General features: G+C 44.9%; 2 protein-coding genes across 4 annotated transcripts in view; one reads left to right on the top strand and one right to left on the bottom strand.

Moving 5' to 3' along the window:
- COMT (catechol-O-methyltransferase) overlaps positions 1 to 10441 on the bottom strand; it is a 48946-nt gene extending 38505 nt beyond the window's left edge. The window contains exon 1 of one of the 3 annotated variants that reach the window (XM_060248947.1): positions 10421 to 10441. The gene's annotated coding sequence lies outside the window, so the exon portion shown is untranslated. Of the gene's footprint in view, positions 1 to 1949; positions 2042 to 6088; positions 6284 to 10420 lie in introns of those variants that run through there. The other 2 variants (XM_060248944.1, XM_060248945.1) reach the window with 2 other exon arrangements.
- Positions 6253 to 18169, top strand: part of TXNRD2 (thioredoxin reductase 2) — a 70676-nt gene continuing 58759 nt past the window's right edge. The window contains exons 1-4 of the mRNA XM_060248943.1: positions 6253 to 6376; positions 13786 to 13851; positions 15579 to 15635; positions 17413 to 17557. Of these exons, the coding sequence (XP_060104926.1) occupies positions 6289 to 6376; positions 13786 to 13851; positions 15579 to 15635; positions 17413 to 17557 (356 nt within the window). The 5' untranslated portion in view covers positions 6253 to 6288. The remainder of the gene's footprint in view (positions 6377 to 13785; positions 13852 to 15578; positions 15636 to 17412; positions 17558 to 18169) is intronic.

Here is an 18169-nt window from a genome sequence, read left to right as displayed (position 1 = left end):
GGACATTGATGACATTTTTGTAAGCTGGAAACAGCATGCTTACTCCTAAGATGACCCTGGAGGTCCCTTCCAACTTTATGATTCTAAGAATCACTTCCACATAAGGCTGCAGTCCTAGGGACGTGTACTTGGGAATAACCTCACTGAATACCATGGGGCACCTGAGTAAAAACCGGCTGGGTATTCTAAGCAAGGTGTTAGCAAAGCCGCAATTGGTCAGAGTATCTTTCTTGCAAATATATAGATTCAGGCCTTTTTTTAAAAAGCAGGAACGCAGTTCCAGTTGGCTTTGCATCAGGGGGTGTGGCCTAGTATGCAAATGAGTCCCTGCTGGGCTTTTTCTACAAAAAAAGGCCCTGTATAGAACACACTGATGCCATTTTGCTTGGGAGTCCTGAGCATGTACACATGCAGATAGTTTACATTAAATAAAGCATACAGTCCAACAGCTTATAAACATTAAAGCATTATAGTGATAGAGCCTGTTCAGCATTTCTAATATAACTGATCAGTCATTGTGTATTGGCATTTCCACAAGTTTAAACATAGAGGCATAAAGGCAATCACTTATACAACAATTGCTTTCTGTTCAACATTTTCTGAAATGTCAGACAGCCGATCCTCAAGTGTTCTTTGCTTTACCAACCTCCAGATGAGGCAGAGGAACCCAAAGCACACAGCTTCTGTAAAAACCAGCCTCAAACAAAGCAAAATATACAAGGAAAAGAAATTGTATCAAAATTTCATCTAATGTAAGTACAAAACTATAGTGAATCCAATCAGTTTCTCATTCACAGTACAAGGAAAATTTTCACAGACACCAGGAAACCAGTTCCATTTCTTCCATGCAACTCAATGCCAACTCTTGTCAGGAAAAATCCAGGTGGAATAGAAGAATACAGTTGATGTCTAATAAGTCCAATATTTCTTAAGGAGTGCAGCTGGCAGTCCAAAGTAGGAAAAGGACTTAGGAAGTCAGAGGAAACCAAAGCACACGGCTTCCGTGAAAACCAGCCTCAAACAAAGCAAAATATACAAGGAAAAGAACTTGTATCAAAATTTCATATAAGGTAAATACAAAACTATAGTGAATCCTCTTCAGACTCTGACCTCTACAGACTCCACCCACAAACTCCAGGTATCTCCCAACCCAGAGCCGGCAAACCTACTTGTTTTCCATTACCCTTGTTCAGGCGTACACAAAACCTGCACCAGATGCACAGCCTTAAGTTCATTCATCTTCACTCTGTTGTAAGGCGAGATTCACCGATGTTGCCAGAGGAAGGACTGAGATATATGACAAGCTGTGGGCGCGATGCTAAGAACACGCTTCACTGACTAACATGGGATTTACTTCTGAGGAGACCTGCGTAGACTGTTCCCTCTGAGATTTGAGAAAAAAATATCCACCAGTACAACCCCCTCCCGGTTGATGGACATATTTAACATTTTAATATTTCCTCCTAAAAATTAATTCCAGAATGTTGGCATATTTAGGAAGGGCCCTTAGCCTTAAACCATTGTTCAATAGTGATTAGCAGACATTCTCACATGTTACTGTTTTATGCTCATGCTACCCAGACCAAAGGTCTGCTCAGTTTGTTAATTTTACTATTCTGTCATTGGATCTCAAATTTGTACCATTTTGCATTCTAAACCACTGCCTACCAGCTATATGTAGCTCTGCTCGCGGTACCTGATTCCTCGTATGAAGAAGTGTGCATGCACACACAAAAGCTTACATTCTAAGCTTTCTACATTTCACAAGGTATATTACAATAGAGTCCAAAGAAGCCATTTTCTCCAGGGGAACTGATCATGGTTGTCTGCACATCAGTTGTAATTCCGGGAGATTCCCAGGTCCCACCTGGAGACTGGCAACCCTCTGCAGTGTGCCCTCCCCATGGGGTTTTTATGGGCTCCCGAGCTCCCCTTTCTCTTTCACTTACTCATTCACCGCCTCCCTCCACAAGGGCCGCTCCATCCTCTCTCCTGATACAACCTTCGCAAGGGAGAAAGAGGCGGGCTATTTGATGCATGCACACACGAAAGCTTACATTCTAAATAAAACTTTGTTGGTCCTAAAGGTTCGACTTGACTCCTACCTCATTGACTGTTACTTTTCTGTTTGCAAGACTGGATGTATTCCACACACACACACACACACACCGGGGGCATTAATTTCAAGCATTCAATCTGCCCCAGCCATAATTTGAAGTGGTACAATCCCATCTAAAAACAATAATGTTTTACAAAGAGATGCCAAAACTGCTTTTAAACTGCTCTGGGAGTCACACATTTCAATCTGAGAATCCCAGCCTATTTCATTCCAAGCCGGGGGAGGGGTCCTCTCGAAGTGATTACACCCAACATGGTTGGAAAGACCAAAATTTGAGTCCAGTAGCTTTTTTAACAACCAAAAAGATCTCCAAGGTATAAGCTTGTGAGAAATCAAAATTCCCTTCCTCAGATTCAAGTAGGAAACACATAGGAACATTTGTCTCTGGCAAAGGGAGCTTTGACTCTCACAAGCTTATGCCCTGGAAATCTTGTTAGTCTATACAGGGGTGTCAAACTCATTTGTTATGAGGGTCGGATCTGACATAAATGAGACCTTGTCGGGCCAGGCTGGGCTGTGTTGGGCCAGGCCATGTGTGTACCTATTTAAGATTAGGTAGCAGAGATATAAACGGTTTTAAAGGACACAAACATGACCAAAGATTTAAAAAAAAACCCTTTAAATAAAACATGCTTAAAACATTAGCACTTGTTGGTCTTAAAGGTGCTTTCTTTGTATTTGTCCCATGGGATCCAGGGAACTGGGCAAAGGAAGCTCTGGCGCTTTCCTTCCTTCCCCAGGGACCAGGAGGGGGAGGAGCCTCAACCAATGGAGAAAATCAAGGTTTTGCTCTATAGCTCATGTGCAATTGAGCAAGCCTTGCAAAGCAAGCTGAGATGCAGAAAGAAGCAAGAGGCAGAGAAGGAAGCAGAAAAGAGCCAGTTGCTCAGCCTGATAGGAGCCCTTCGGGGGTCTGATACGGCCCCCGGGCAATGTTTGACACCCCTGGTCTATAAGGTGCTTACAGACTTGAACCTTGCTCTTCTACTGAAGACCAGAGCTTTTTTTAAAGCAGGAACACAGTTCCAGCTGGCTTGGTGTCGGGGGTGTGGCTTAATATGCAAATGAGTTCCTGATGGGCTTTTCTACAAAAAAGCCCTGCACAAAACAATGGTTCTGTCAGGGTGTGTGGCCTAATATGCAAATGAGTTCCTGCAGCCTGCCAAAAACCAACATGGCCACTCATCTGAAACTGTCTTCATTGTTGGAAAAACACTCCGTGCATCCTCTTTTTAACCACTGTTTTCCTTAGCTATTTAATGCATTTTTACTCCTTACTCTTGGCTTAGATGCCTCCAAAAGCAGCTTCCAACATTAAAACAACATAAAACAGTCACAAGAGCAGTGATAAAAGCAATTGTACCACAACATCTGTAATAATTCCATGATAAACACAGGCAGGAGTCTAAAAACATTAAATAGCTAAATGGACCTTTGGCAGGATCCCATCGGGCTTGTTTTGTGCTCTTAATTTGCCTCTTACTTCTGGATTTTATTTATTCAAATCGATTCCTGCCCCTTCTCACAAGCACAGTTTCTGCCTAAAAGGCTCCCAAGGCAGCTCCCCAAATTAAAAACGATACAAAACAGTCATAGGAAAAGCAATAAAAGCAATCATAAAATGGCGCCCACGATAAACCATCGATAATAAAATTAGCAGCCTCTCAGCACTAAATGCCTAAAAAAGCATAAGCCAGCAAGTGATTGCTTAAGAACACATCCTTAAAATATTAAAAACAAATCAACTACGAATCTGGCTTGGGGAAGGGGAGATAAATGTTCTCTTGGCACCCATTTTGTAATGTAAGGAGTTTCAAGGATTTGTATTAAAATGTGTGTTTGGTTTGGGTTTTTTTACAAAAACCCACTCTGCAGCTCTAATCATCATCATATTGCAGCCAAACAAACAGGAGTCTCCTTCTTCAATCCAGACAGACAAAGTTACGATGGCATAAACTTTGGTGAGCCGGTAGGGGGTGGGCAGAATAAATTTGTTAGGTCATCAGACTAGACTGGTTCTATAAGGCTCTTTTGTCAGGCTGACTGGAGCAGACAGCTACAGCGACGCCTCTGCATTTTTGTTCAATTGCAGTCGTGACAGGAAAACATACATGGTTCGTCTTCAAACAGCCACTAGGCTCTTGTTTGTTTCTTTTTAACCCCAAAATGAGTGAAGCGAACAACTCAGGGTTTTTTTAAATGGCAACCTTAAACAATAATAGAAAAAGGAAACTAAATCAGCAAGCAAATGTACAATGAAGATGCTGAAAGCCTGTCTGATGTTGAGATGAACAAATTCTGTGACAGATGGTCTATCTTCTTAATGGGCTGGAACACCAAAATCCAAGATGGAATTTGCCCTCAAGTATTCTTTGCTGATGATATGTAAATCCAGTTGTAAAACAACTTGTTGTTAGCTGTCTTATATACAGGAAATGAAGGCCAACATGCTTCAAATGTCAATCTTGCTCCTGCCCCGTCAAATTTTTTTATTTATTTCCTCACTAAGGCTCAAAGAAGATTAGAGTGAAAAGATAAATGTAAATATAATCATACAGTATAGGACATGGAATGAACGATGCACAAAATTGAAAGAGAATGCGAGTGACCATGTGTACACACAGTACAAGATATACAGCAGGGGTGGCCAAATTTGCTTAACATAAGAGCAACATAGAATAAATGCCAGGTGTCTGAGAGCCACATAGAATAAACGTCAGATAAGGAAGGAAGGAAGGAAGGAAGGAAGGAAGGAAGGAAGGAAGGAAGGAAGGAAGGAAGGAAGGAAGGAAGGAAGGAAGGAAAATTGATGGAGGAGAGGGAGGAAGAGCAAGGTAGAAGGAAAGCAACTTTATTAGGGTTTGTAGAATCTTTCGGGATCAAGTGCCGTGTTCTACTGGAGAAAGTTTTCCTTCCAGACGTTTCGTTCTCAGCTGCGGAGAACATCCTCAGTGGCGTTGCAGCCGGAGCAGGCGCTAATACCTTCTTGGCTCAATGAGTGCACAGCAGCCAAGAAGGTCTGAGCGCCTGCTCCGGCTGCAACGCCACTGAGGATGTTCTCTGCAGCTGAGAACAAAACGTTTGGAAGGAAAACTTTCTCCAGTAGAACACGGCACTTGATCCTGAAAGATTCTACAAACCCTAATGATGTTACCAGCCGTGAAAACCTGAAATCTTTAAAAGCAACTTTAACTTTAAATGCATTTTCCAAGCCAGCCAACAGGGCAGTGGGGACTTCAAGAGCCACACAATATGTGTGAAAGAGCCACATGTGGCTCCCGAGTCACAGTTTGGCCACCCCTGATATAGTGTACAATGGAAGTGAACAATGCAATAGCTCCATCTATTGGATTCCTACCTGCCAAGACTGTACCAATTGGGCTTAATAAATCATGCTACTTTATACTGAGTCAGATTACCTGGCAGTGGCTCTCCTAGGTCTCAAGGTCTCTTTCACATCACCTGTTGCCTGATACTTTTGTAAGTGGAGATCTCATGTGCTGAGCCTCAAACCTTCAGCATACAAATCTGATACCCTTGCACTCAGCCACCACACCCTAGACTTCCACCGATTAGGACTGCACCTGTTGGATTCCTGCCTATCAAAGGCCCAGGAATTCTGCCATGGAAAAAGATTGGGCAACCTCCTCTCTTTTTTCCCCATAGCGAACACTTCACATATCCCCATCTACTGGGCTGAGCCTAAGGTTGCCAACTCCAGGTAGGGAAACACTTGGATATTTTAGTGATGGAGCCTGTGGAGGGTGGCGTTTGTGAGAGACTTCCACAAGGTATATTACAATAGAGTCCAAAGAAGTCATTTTCTCCAGGGGAACTGATCATAGTCTGCACATCAGTTGTAATTCCGGGAGATTCCCAGGTCCCACCTGGAGACTGGCAACCCTCTGCAGTGTGCCCTCCCCATGGGGTTTTTATGGGCTCCCGAGCTCCCCTTTCTCTTTCACTTACTCATTCACCGCCTCCCTCCACAAGGGCCGCTCCATCCTCTCTCTTGATACAACCTTCGCAAGGGAGAAAGAGGCGGGCTATTTGATGCAGAAATATCCATCAGGCACTCACGTAGCCAGCCCCGAGAGGTCGCCGGGCGGGTGACAAGGAAGGAAGGCGTGCCGCGCTGGCGTGCCAGGGGTCTTCGTGAGGCTCGACTCATGCCGTACAACATGGCGGCGCTGTGGAGGCGGCGCCCACGCTTCCGATTTGAGCCTCGGCTGTACTGTACGGCACGGGCCCTGTCAGGTACGGGGGTCTCTCTCGGAGTCAATACGCAGCAACTCGGAACAGTTTTCTCGCTCCAGCTGCAAACGCTCGGGGGCGGGACGGGGGGCTGGAATCGATTCTGGCTTGGAGGAGCCTTAGATGCATGCATTCAACAGATGAAGCTCCCCCCCCCCGTCATTGCATTGCATTCTTTCCCTGTTGAATTCCTGCAAAACACAGCTGCACAGTTCACCGGTGGTGAAGGCTAGTGGCGAAAACCCTCCTGTGAAAGGAGATGGGGGTTTTTTTTGCGGCAGGACTGGTTTAGCTACTTCGAGAGAGGCGTGGAGGGGCTCAGCTTGGCTTAAACGCCTTGCCTGGGATTGGGAACTGCGGTCCGACCCTGGGCATGTTTACTCAGGAGCAAGCCGCAGTGAGTTCTGTGGGGCTTCTTTGCTGGGAGGTGTGCGTCAAAGCGCAGCTTTAAAAAACTTGAGATGCGCAGCTGCTGATCACAGACAGGGAATCGGGCATGAGGAACTCTGCATATGCTCAGAGGCATGGTACTGTTGTTCCCCCAGTTGCAGTACCCGAGCACAGGTACTCCAAAGAGGCCCTGGTTCAGATGATGACCAAATGGGCCTAACATGCTGAAGGCACGTTCAGCCTGAAGTTTCTGCTGGCAAGATTCACCTGATATTTTACCAAAAGGGGAAGCTCTGACTTACCTTGGCAAGTTATCCCAGCAGAAAAGATGGTCGCATGGAACTGGGTTTCTTGTTTAAGCTGACTTCAGTTTTCCTCTTTTTCACAGCTGCCTTTCAAATAGCTGGCAATCAAGTTGCTTATGGGAACCTCCTGCCTGCCCCCGCTCTCCCCCCCCCCCCCTCAAATCCCAAAGAGGTTTAAAATTGGGCCGTCTTCACACACATTGCTGTTGGACTAAACTCATAAGCAGTGAACAGCGTCTGATACTTCAGAGGATGCCAAACTTTTAAAGATTGTTTTCTGTCCCAGATCTGCTTTCGTAAGAAACCCATTATTATCTCCTTCCTGGAGCCAAAAGTTGATTTATCTTTCCTGAAGAGGAAATATAAAATGACGGATGGCCCTTATTACAAATGCTGTGGCATACTATTTAATAAATAGTGCTGTTCCTGTCCCTTCAGTTTTTTATAGTCAGTCCTCCGAATGCTTAGTCCAAAGCCAGTTGTATTGAGTTCAGTGCTAAATTAGTGGGCCTCGAACTGTGTCCTTTAATCTGTCTGTCTTAGATTTACAGCGGAAAGAAGAAATAATCACACATATATTTGATCAAGAGCTTTGAACATAAAATCATGGCACTATAGATCTGTAAAAATAAATTATTTGCTCATGTTGGTAGTGTGTTGCCATTTGTATATAAATAGGATATCAGCTGAAAAACAATATTGTTGTCAGAATGCATGAATGATTCAGTGGACCAAAGACCTTTCTTTGTCGCTTTGCAAATGTCTATAAACTCCTACGCTATATTGGTTTGCCAGCTCTGGGTTGAGAAATACTTGGAGATTTTTTTGGGGGGAGGGGGAGTCTGGGGAGGGCAGGCCCGGGGGAGGGGGAGCAACCTCAGCAGGGTATAATGCCATAGAGCAGGTCAAACTGCGGCTTGGGAGTCACATGCAGCTCTTTTACACATTTTATGAGGCTCCCAGAGAGGTCAAGGAAGAACTTAATGCAGGTTTATTTTCAAGTAAGCATGCATAGCATTAGGACCTTGGTCAGCCTCTGAGCGCTGACCCATAGGTAGACAACTATTTCTGCTGTGTGTGAAACTGAGAAGGAGGGGGGAAATAGGCAGGCTTGCAAGCTCTTCTTCACCACCACAGAGGTTGCCCAGAGACCTAGAGTACAGAAAGAGAGTGCAAGAGCCGAGGGAGCCCCTGAAAGGAGGGGTGGAATTAAAGAGGATGATGCAGGGTTCCTCCTTAGTTTCATAGCTCTTGTAGGAGCTGCATTTACTAACCTTGGTATCAAGGCAAAGAGAGATGCATAAGGATGCAAATGGTGGTCAGTGATTGACTTATATGGTACATGTGTGTTTTCTTCTTCTGCTGGTGCCAAAAAATAATTCCCTAACCTTTTCCTATGCTGGTTTTATGGGGACTGTTATTCCCAGCTTTTGTTTTTTAAAAAGTCTCCTTCTAGCATTGTCATGTAAATTGCATGCATATGTATTTTATCTTATGGTGCAAAGAAATTAAGAGTTTTAATAAAGACTTGTGTGTGATATCTGTTCATGTCCTGAATGGCTTTTATGTTAAATAAATTTGACCACCCCTGCCATAGAGTCTACTCTCCAAATCAGCCATTTTCTTCAGGGAAACCAATCTTTATTGTCTAGAGATTGGTTGTAATAGTGGGAGACCTCCAGGCTCTACCTTAATCCGCCCTCATCTTTCTTCTAGCCTGCCTCCCACCCTACCCCATATGTCACTCTTCCTACAGCAAACTTGAGGGGCTTGTATCAGTTGGTAGGACTGCAAAATCAGAGAGTCCTAGAGTTGAAAGGGGCCTCATAGGCCACTTATTTATTTATTTATTTTATATCCCGCTTTTCTCCTGATTGAGGACCCAAAGTAGTTTATATCATTCTTCTCTCCTCTGTTTTTATCTTCACAAGAACCCTGTGAGGTAGGTTAAGTTGAGTATGTGTGATTGGCCCAGGTCACCCAGTCAGCTTCTATGCTAGAATGGGGATTGGAACCAAACCCTAGTCTAACCGCTAGACAACACTGGCCCTCACATCTAGTCCATCAGTGATACTCAGTGGTTCAGGAACATAAGAGAAGCCATGTTGGATCAGGCCAACAATCTGTGTCACACAGTGGCCAAATAAACCAGGTGCCATCAGGAGGTCCATCAGTAGGGCCAGGACCACATATTGGTCTTTAATGATTCACCTGTGGCTCCTTTGGGCACTGTTTGTGACTGTAGCACTTTCCTCCATATCTCAGAAAAGTGGCTAAGACCCTCCTCTGGTAAGGCTTCTGGCTGGTGGTGCCTACCTAGTAACAGCCGCTGCCGGAGGAATAGGTAAGCTGCTAGCCTCCCTGAGGTACAAAACAGTAATAGAAGTAAATGTAGCTGTCTGACTTGATAGTAATTGTGAATGTGGCTCTTGGTGGTCCATGGAGAAAGTGCCACAAATCTAGTCCAGTCCCTAATCCATGGAGAAAATCAGGCTACCTCCAAACCAGGTCACTTGTTTCTGCATACCTGAAGGAGAAAGATTAAGCCTGAGGGATACACACCATGAATTCTACCTCCCCTGACTTTAACCCTCCATCTCCACAGTTCTGAGCCAGTTTTGCGGAGAATGGGTTAGAAATACGCCATACACCATAATTTAAGAATTAAGAATAACAACAAAGCAAAAATTAGCCACATCAACAGTACGAGTTTTGTTGTGGCCCCTCAGAAATAATCTTATTTTACGAGTGTCCACAGTAGCTAAATTTCTTGATAGCCCTTCCAAAATAAATTTCTTCCTGGCCTCAGCACGTTTCAGGCAATAAACATGCATTAATGAGTCAACTGCTGATAAAGAGCAGTCACAAAAACGCTGTTGTGGAGATGTCCTGAGAAAGTGACCTTTCATCTGGGCTGTGGTTAATGCATTATAGTGTGCAGTCGTGTACAGCCATCTCAGTTTAGGAGCCAGCAACAGTAAGGCGGCTTCATATGTTCAAGGGTGGCATACAAATGAAGTAAATATTTAGCAAATGTAGCATTCCCACAGTGTTTGATGCATGTGTCGTCCTACATCTTTCCCTCTAATTGCCCCATCCTGCAGATTTGGTGCACTAAAGCCCCACTGGTTTGATGCTTCCTTGGGAGTAAGCCTCACTGAACATAACCAGGCTCACTTCAGAGTCAGCTTCTGCAGAATCAGACCTCAAGGATGCTCTCTCGCACAAACTCTGAGGAAGAGCTATGCTGGAAGTTCCCAGAGGGTTATGCCCTAAATTACGTATGTCTCCATCGTCATGCAGCTTCGGTTCATAATTTCAGAATGTTTAAGCCAGGTTGAATTGTCCTTACCTCCTGACAAGAAGCAGAATGGGGAGTCACAGGGACATCCTGCTCCCATGGCTGTCTTGGAGGAAGAATGGAAAGAAATGGGCTGGCTCTAGTATTTGGTGGTGCGGTGTGGTGTGGAAGGTTATTTATGACTTGTGAATGCAGTGCAGAGGAGACGGAACGTCCGCAGATTCTGACCTTTTTGGTGCTAGTCGGGAAAACTCTCCCTGCACTGTACTGGGCTTTATTTTGTAGCAGGAACTCCTTAACATATTAGGCCACACCCCCTTGATGCAGCCAAACCTCCTGGAGCTTACAGTAGTCCCTGTACTAAGAGCTCTGTAAGCTCTTGGAGGATTGGCTGCATCAGGGGTTTGTGGCCTAATATGCAAAGTAGTTCCTGCTACAAAAAAAGCCCTGGTAACAGCTGAAATGGAAACCAATTGCCAGTCCGTTTGGCAGATAATTTAGTGAACAAAAGGCATGTACAGAAATCTTTCCACAAAAAAGGATTTCCAGGCCTGTCTGCTTCACATGCAAGCTACAAAGCTCTCTGTATAGAAACCAGCTTGACTACCTGCGTTGCGAGAATGGGGGAATATCAGACTACTTGTTTGTCATTTTTCCCCCCATGCATTTCTAACAGACATTCATAGCAGCTTTTGAAGTATGCACACACTGTCTCTGTTCTAAGTTATGGTGCAAACTTTCTCCCAGTGGTCACTTTGGAAGTTCTAGATCTAGTTACCCAGTGCCTGTTTTGTTAAAAAAGAAAGAAATTGGCTTTGATTTGTAGGCTTCTTTGCATTTAATAACTGCACTTTTCTTTTTGCATTCTGGTGTATTTCTGCTTAGGGTGTGTGGTAAATGCAGAGATAACGTTTTCTACTGTTGCAGCCACGTTGTTAACTGCAATGGCCTTGTGGCAGATAAGTACCCATGTGACTTGTGTATCGGTCTCTTCAGTCTGCCAGCAAGTGTTTGGTCAATCTGCTAGCAGTGTGTTAAGTGCTGACAGGCTGCTTCTGACTTACAGCACCCCTATGAATTAATGACCACCAAAACATTCTGGCATTAGCGGTCTCGCTCAGGTCTTGTAAACCGAAGGCCATGGCTTCCTTTATTGAGTCAATCCATCTCGTGCTGGGTCTTCTTTTTTCCGGCTACCTTCACCTTTTCCTAGCATTATTGTCTCTTTCCAGTGAATCATGTTTTCTCATAATGTTACCAAAGTATGGTAGCTTCAGTTTAGTGATTTTAGCTTCTAGGGCAGAGGTGACCAAACTTGCTTAATGTAAGAGCCAGGGCTTTTTTTGTAGAAAAAGCCCAGCAGGAACTCATTTGTATATTAGGCCACACCCCCTGAAATCACTATCATTTCACACAGGGCTTTTTTGTGAGAAAAGCCCAGCAGGAACTCATTTGCATGTTAAGCCACATCTACTGACACCAAGCCAGCCAGAACTGCGTTCCTGTGCGTTCCTGCTTAAAAAAATTTTTGGGGGAAGCCTTGGTAAGAGCCGCATAGAATGAATGTCAGATGTTTGAGAGCCACAAGGGAGGAAGGGAGGAAATAGAGGGGGAAGGGGAGAGGTAGAAAGAAAGCAACTTTAACTTTAAATGCAATCTCCAAGCCACTGGCTGAGTTGGCTTGGCAAAGTGATTTAAAGAGAGTAATGCCTTCTCCAAGCTGGCCAATGGAGTAGTGGGGGCTTTGAGAGCCACACAATATGTGTGAAAGAGCCACATGTGGCTCCCGAGCCGCAGTTTGGCCACCCCTGTTCTAGGGAGAGTTCAAGTTTTGCCAACAAGAGAGGTTTCCTCTCTTTATTTTATACCAGTGTTTGAAATTTTGGTTTGGACTGCAATAAAACAAGCTATAACTTGTGGTTCAAACATAAAGACAAATGTACGTAATTGCTGTCAAGAACATGGTGGAAGTGCCTCGTAATTGTGTCACGCGTGAGGAGGTGTGCAAGAATCTGAGCCTCTTCATGTAATGGCAAACTATGGCTGATGGTTATCTTTGAACTTCAGCATGTCAAAGTAGAATTGTGCATCTTCGTGCAGGGAAATGTACATGTTGCTTGCTATAGGGCATAAGTGTCTTGGTGTGTTCGTTTTTAATCCTGTATCTTTATTTGGAAGTGCACAAAGTTGCCAAACTTCAGGCAGCAAACAATACAGAAGAATATTCAGCCACGCAGATTGATGGCAGCATATATACAGGAATATTAATGACAGAAGGGAAATTACCGAGGAAGGAAATCTTAGGCAAATAAAACATTTATTCCTATAAAAGATTTATATCCTGCCTGTGCATTTAAAATAAATGTCTGAGGCTGTTTACAAGTTATTAAATCACATTGTATCATTTAGCAAGATTAAAATACAAAAGGATTATTAGAATTTAAATCCAAACAGAAGCAGTTTAACATTATTATAAGGCAATCGGAACGACAGCTCACCCGCCGTGTTAAATGATAGTTTACTTATGGCATGCAAAATGAATTTAAGATACTATTTATGAGACGAAGCTAAAATGAAATTTAAGCAACCCCATTACAGGCATATTTGATCAGCAGTCGCATGGAGTCCAATTTTTCCTTTTCTTGGAAGGAGTGGTTTCAAAGTAAAGAAAGAACAGCTCTCCCTGCTCCAGAATGCACCCCTTCCTTGGTAGCTTCCCCCATGCAGGGGTCAAAGATACTTGAAACAACCACTCGGTAGGGGCCTGCTTGGGAAGGTGGTTTGGAAGCAGCGAAAATGTCAGGTGGGGAGAAAGGTTAAGCTCCTCTATCCTGAGAGCCAGTTTGGCATAGTGGTTAAGTGTGTGGACTCTTATCTGGGAGAACCAGGTTTGATTCTCTACTCCTGCACTTGCAGCTGCTGGAACGGCCTTGGGCCAGCCATAGCGTTCACAGGAGTTGTCCTTGAAAGGGCAGCCTCTGGGAGAGCTCTCCCAGCCTCACCTATCTCACAGGGTATCTGTTGTGGGGGAAGATGATAAAGGAGATTGTAAGCTTCTCTGAGACTCTGATTCAGAGAGAAGGGCGGGGTATAAATCTACAATCTTCTTCTCCCACCATTTCACCATTATAAATTCCTTCCTCCAAGAACAGTGCTTTATGCTTTGATTTGTTAGATGTGGCTAGACTCTAAGAGAATGCTCTCTAATATTACCCCAAATTCCTGGCATCTCCAGTTAAAGGATTTCCATTTCAGGTATTGAGAAAGAGCTATAGTGTGAGGAGCACTGAGCTAGCTGGATTAGTGCCGTGACTCTGGGTAAGACAGCTTCAGATGTTCAAGCAAATACTGCAGGTTTAGATCCCTGGCCATCTGTCACTGTCTTTTTTGTAATGTTCTTTTTCTTCTTCTTGTAGGGAAGTACGAGTACGATCTCCTGGTTGTTGGAGGAGGGTCTGGCGGCCTTGCTTGCGCGAAAGAAGGTTTGTGTTGCATCTATTTATATGCCACTTTTCTCCTCAGTGAGGATCACAAGTGACTTAGAACATAGTTCTCTCTCCCCCTCCGTTTGCTCACAACAACCCTGCAAGGTAGGTTAGGCTGAAAGTCACCCAGGAAGCTTCCATTGGTAGAGCGAGAATAGATTGGCGCCTGTGAACAATGAAGATCCAGATGGGGGGGGGGTGGTTTGTAGCAGAAACCCCTTTGCATATTAGGCTACACACTCTTCATGTAGTCAGTCCTCCAAGAGCTTACAGTAGGCCCTGTACTAAGAGCCCTGTAAGCTCTTGGAGGAATGGCTACATCAGGGGTGTGTGGCCTAATATACAAAGGAGCTCCTGCTATAAAAAAGCTCTGGTCTGGACTAGAACTGGCCAGAGGGAATGATGTCATGCATCTAGGAATTCCTGTCTAAAGCTTGGTGATGAGGTCTGTTTTTTTAACAAAGATGGCTTACAGGCCAGAAGAGGTCAACCCTAGGCTTGCCAATCCTCAAGTCCCAGCAGGGGTTCTTCCACTTTCCCAGGCTCCTTCCCGCCCCCAGTCAGCTGGCCGGCAGGGGGAAGCCGCACCCCCAGAGGACCATGTGACTTTCCCCCTCCGGAGGCTCCAGTCTCCGATTGAAAGGCTTCCTCTTGGGATGGGGTGTCTGTGTTACTTTGAAGAAGTTGGCTGCAACTTGTGAGTAGAGAGGCCAATCCCTCGCTTCAGAGTCACCAGAAATGGGGTGGGGGGGGGGGGAGGGAAACTTATTATTCCCTAGGTGGAGATCGATTCTCATAGGGTATAATGGGGAATTGATCTGGAGGTTTCGGGGGCTCTGGGGGAGCTATTTTTTGAGGTAGAGGCAGCAAATTTTCAGTATAGTATCTAGTGCTTCTCCCCAAAGTACCCCCCAAGTTTCAAAACGATTGGACCAGGGGGTCCAATTCTATGAGCCCCAAAAGAAGGCGCCCCTATCCTTCATTATTTCCTATGGAAGGAAGACATTTAAAAAGGTGTGCTGTCCCTTTAAATGTGATGGCCAGAACTCTCTTGGAGTTCAATTATGCTTGTCACACCCTTGTTCCTGGCTCCGCCCCAATGTCTCCTGGCTCCACCCCCAAAGTCTCCTGGCTCCACCCCCAAAGTCCCCAGATATTTCTTGAATTTGACTTGGCAACCCAAGTCAACCCCCATCATTTCCCCTGCCTTTTTGCTTTTCTTCTGTTCCGGCTCGCTGCCAGTATTGGAGCCAGGCTGGGAGAAAAATCTTTAAAACAACAGAATGCAGCAAGGTAGGGAGAGAGGGCAGAATAGAGGTACTGTGTTTTGTTTTTAAACCAACAAAGATGGCTGCCACCCTTTTGCATAGGGATATCATAATAAAATCTCTCCTTGCTCCTATGGACGTATGGACGTATGAAGCTGCCTTATACTGAATCAGACCTTTGGTCCATCAAAGTCAGTATTGTCAGTATTGTCTTCTCAGACTGGCAGCGGCTCTCCAGGGTCTCAGGCTGAGGATTTTCACGCCTACTTGCCTGGACCCTTTTTTGGAGATGCCGGGATTGAACCTGGGACCTTCTGCTTCCCAAGCAGATGCTCTACCACTGAGCCACCGTCCCTCCCTCCTGGCTGTGCACAACCAGTCACTCACTCGGTCAGCTTAACAGATATTTTACACTTTCCTTAACTCTATTTTGTCGTCTGTTTTTTCTTTTCAAAGCTGCTCAGTTTGGAAATAAGGTGGCTGTCTTAGACTACGTGGATCCTTCTCCAAAAGGTACAGAGTCATCCAAATGCCAATTATTAGTGTCGTATTTGTATCCGAGGGCATCAACAGCATGCTGAGTAGCTATCAGCAAGGCAGTGAAACAGGATCACTGGGGACTTTGGGCATCCTTGGGGGATATTCCAGGATTGTAAAAAACGAAAATATGACTTTATAAAATTGTTTAGGAAATGGACAGAACTGTCCTCCCTCTCACCCTAGTTATTTGTGCTTCCCTTCAAGTTTGTTGTAGCAGAACTATGATTTTTTGTTTTGTTTTGTTTTGCTTTTACTTCATTTGTTCTCCTTCCTCTCTACTTCTTGTCCATCTGTGGGATTCCGAATAGCAGTTTAGATAAGTCTCAGAGGTTCTGAGCTGTCTCCTTGCAGGCAGTCTCTTTGTTGTAGAGCCTCGGTGATATTCAAATGGGTGCAGTTTAAATCCTTTCTGTTTATGTACCAGTGGTGCCAATTATAATCTGAATAAACAAATGACCCTTGTTGGCTAGACTACACATCCGAATGGATCCAGCCAGCTTTTCCACTGGTGAAAAAGGAAGGAGGGAGTCCCCTTTGACTACCAAAAGCCTATGCTGAGCATCGTGGGATCTCCATGGCCAAAAGCCATGTGGGAGCTGGGGGTTGGGCTGTAGTAAGGAGGGGAATTGTCAGATTAAGCAAAAAAGACCCTGGCAAAATCCAATCCATTGCATGGAAATATTTGCAGAGCTAGAAAAAGTACAAAGGAGGTTGGAGCATCTTCCTTATGAAGAAAGGCTGAAGAGTCTGGGACTTTTCAGTTTAGAAAAGAGACAACGAAAGGGGGACATGATAGAGGTTTATAAAATTACCCATGGGGTGGAGAGAATTGACAAACAGAACTTTTTTATCCCACTCCCCAACTACTAGAACTCAAGGGCATCAAATGAAGCTGATGAGCAGTAGGTTCAAGCAGACAAAAGGAAATACTGCTTGACACAGAGAGCAATTAAAATGTAGAATTTGCTGGCAGAGGATGGAGTGATGACCACAGGAATAAACAGCTTTATAAAGCTTGGCTCTGCAGTTGCAAGAAGCAGTCGGCGGAAATTGCCAACATAGTCTGGCTCTATCCCAACGCATGTAATCGCAGCCCTTGTTAACTTTAAAAACTGCACTGGAAGGGTACAATCAACAGCAGACAAATGGCAGTGGAGGGATGCTTAATCTTTACCCACCTGCCAGCACCAGTTCCACCCTCTTGTTGCATCTCTACCCTAACACATCTCCTTCCAGAAGCTGCTTTTCAAGCTTAAAGAAAGGCCCAACACCTGTAATTAAGAACCTGAGAAGAGCCTTGCTGGATCAGACCAGTGGTCCATCTAGTCCAGCATCCCGTCTCACACAGTGGCCAGCCAGTTCTTCTGGAGGCCCAACAACAGGTCATAGAGGCCGAGGCCTCCCCTGATGTTGCCTCCTAGCTCTGGGATTTGGAGGATTGGTGGCTCTGAATATGGAGGTTCCCCTCAGCTACCATGGCTACTACCCTTGATAGACTTATCCTCTGTGAATCTATCTAATCCCCTTTTAAAGCTCTCCTTGCCTTTGGCCATCACTACATCCTTCAGCAACAAATTCCACATTTTCCTTTGTCAAATATTGGCAACAGTGTGCGGGATGTCACATATTCCTCACTGTTCTGTTGTGGATTTCAGAGTCTGAGAAAAGGAACTTTTTAAAAATGGGCTTTTCTGAAAGTGCTGTGTCAGTGAATGAATGAATAAATTTCTTTTTGTTTGTTTGTTTATAGGCACCAAATGGGGACTCGGCGGTACTTGTGTGAACGTTGGCTGCATCCCTAAAAAGCTTATGCACCATGCAGCCCTTCTGGGAGGCGCTCTCAAAGATGCCCAACGCTATGGCTGGAGCATACCTCAGCCCATGACCCATGACTGGTAAAAGAATCCTTATCAAACAGATGCTTCATTTGATTTGTTATCAACTAAGAGCCAGTTTGGTGTAGTGGTTAAGTGCATGGACTCTTATCTGGGAGAACTGGATTTGATTCCCCACTCCTCCACTTGCAGCTGCTGGAATGGCCTTGGGTCAGCCATAGCTCTCATAAGAGCTCATAATGTACCCTGTCAGTTCTCCACATGGGCAATGACCTGGGTCGTTTGGCATCAGCAAAGCTGCTAGTAATGTGGTCAGAGGAAGCATTTCCTCTCTCTCTCTCTCTCTCTCTCTCTCTCTCTCTCTCTCTCTCTCTCTCTCTCTTTCATGATACTGGAACTTGGGGGCCACCCAATGAGATTGATGGGAGGAGATTCAAACCAGGCCAAAGAAAGCACATCTGCACGCCAGTGGATAACGATGGTATGGAATTCACTTCCACAAGAACTACTTACGGAAGAAGAAGAAGAATTGCAGATTTATACCCCGCCCTTCTCCCAGACTCAGTGGCTCACAATCTCCTATGTCTTCTCCCCCCGCAACAAACACCCTGTGAGGTGGGTGGGGCTGAGAGGGCTCTCACAGCAGCTGCCCTTTCAAGGACAACTCCTGTG

Source organism: Heteronotia binoei, chromosome 11, assembly GCF_032191835.1.
Source record: "Heteronotia binoei isolate CCM8104 ecotype False Entrance Well chromosome 11, APGP_CSIRO_Hbin_v1, whole genome shotgun sequence".
Lineage (NCBI taxonomy): Eukaryota > Metazoa > Chordata > Lepidosauria > Squamata > Gekkonidae > Heteronotia > Heteronotia binoei.
The sequence above is the reverse complement of the archived record's forward strand: the minus strand, read 5'-3'. Positions and strand labels throughout refer to the sequence as shown.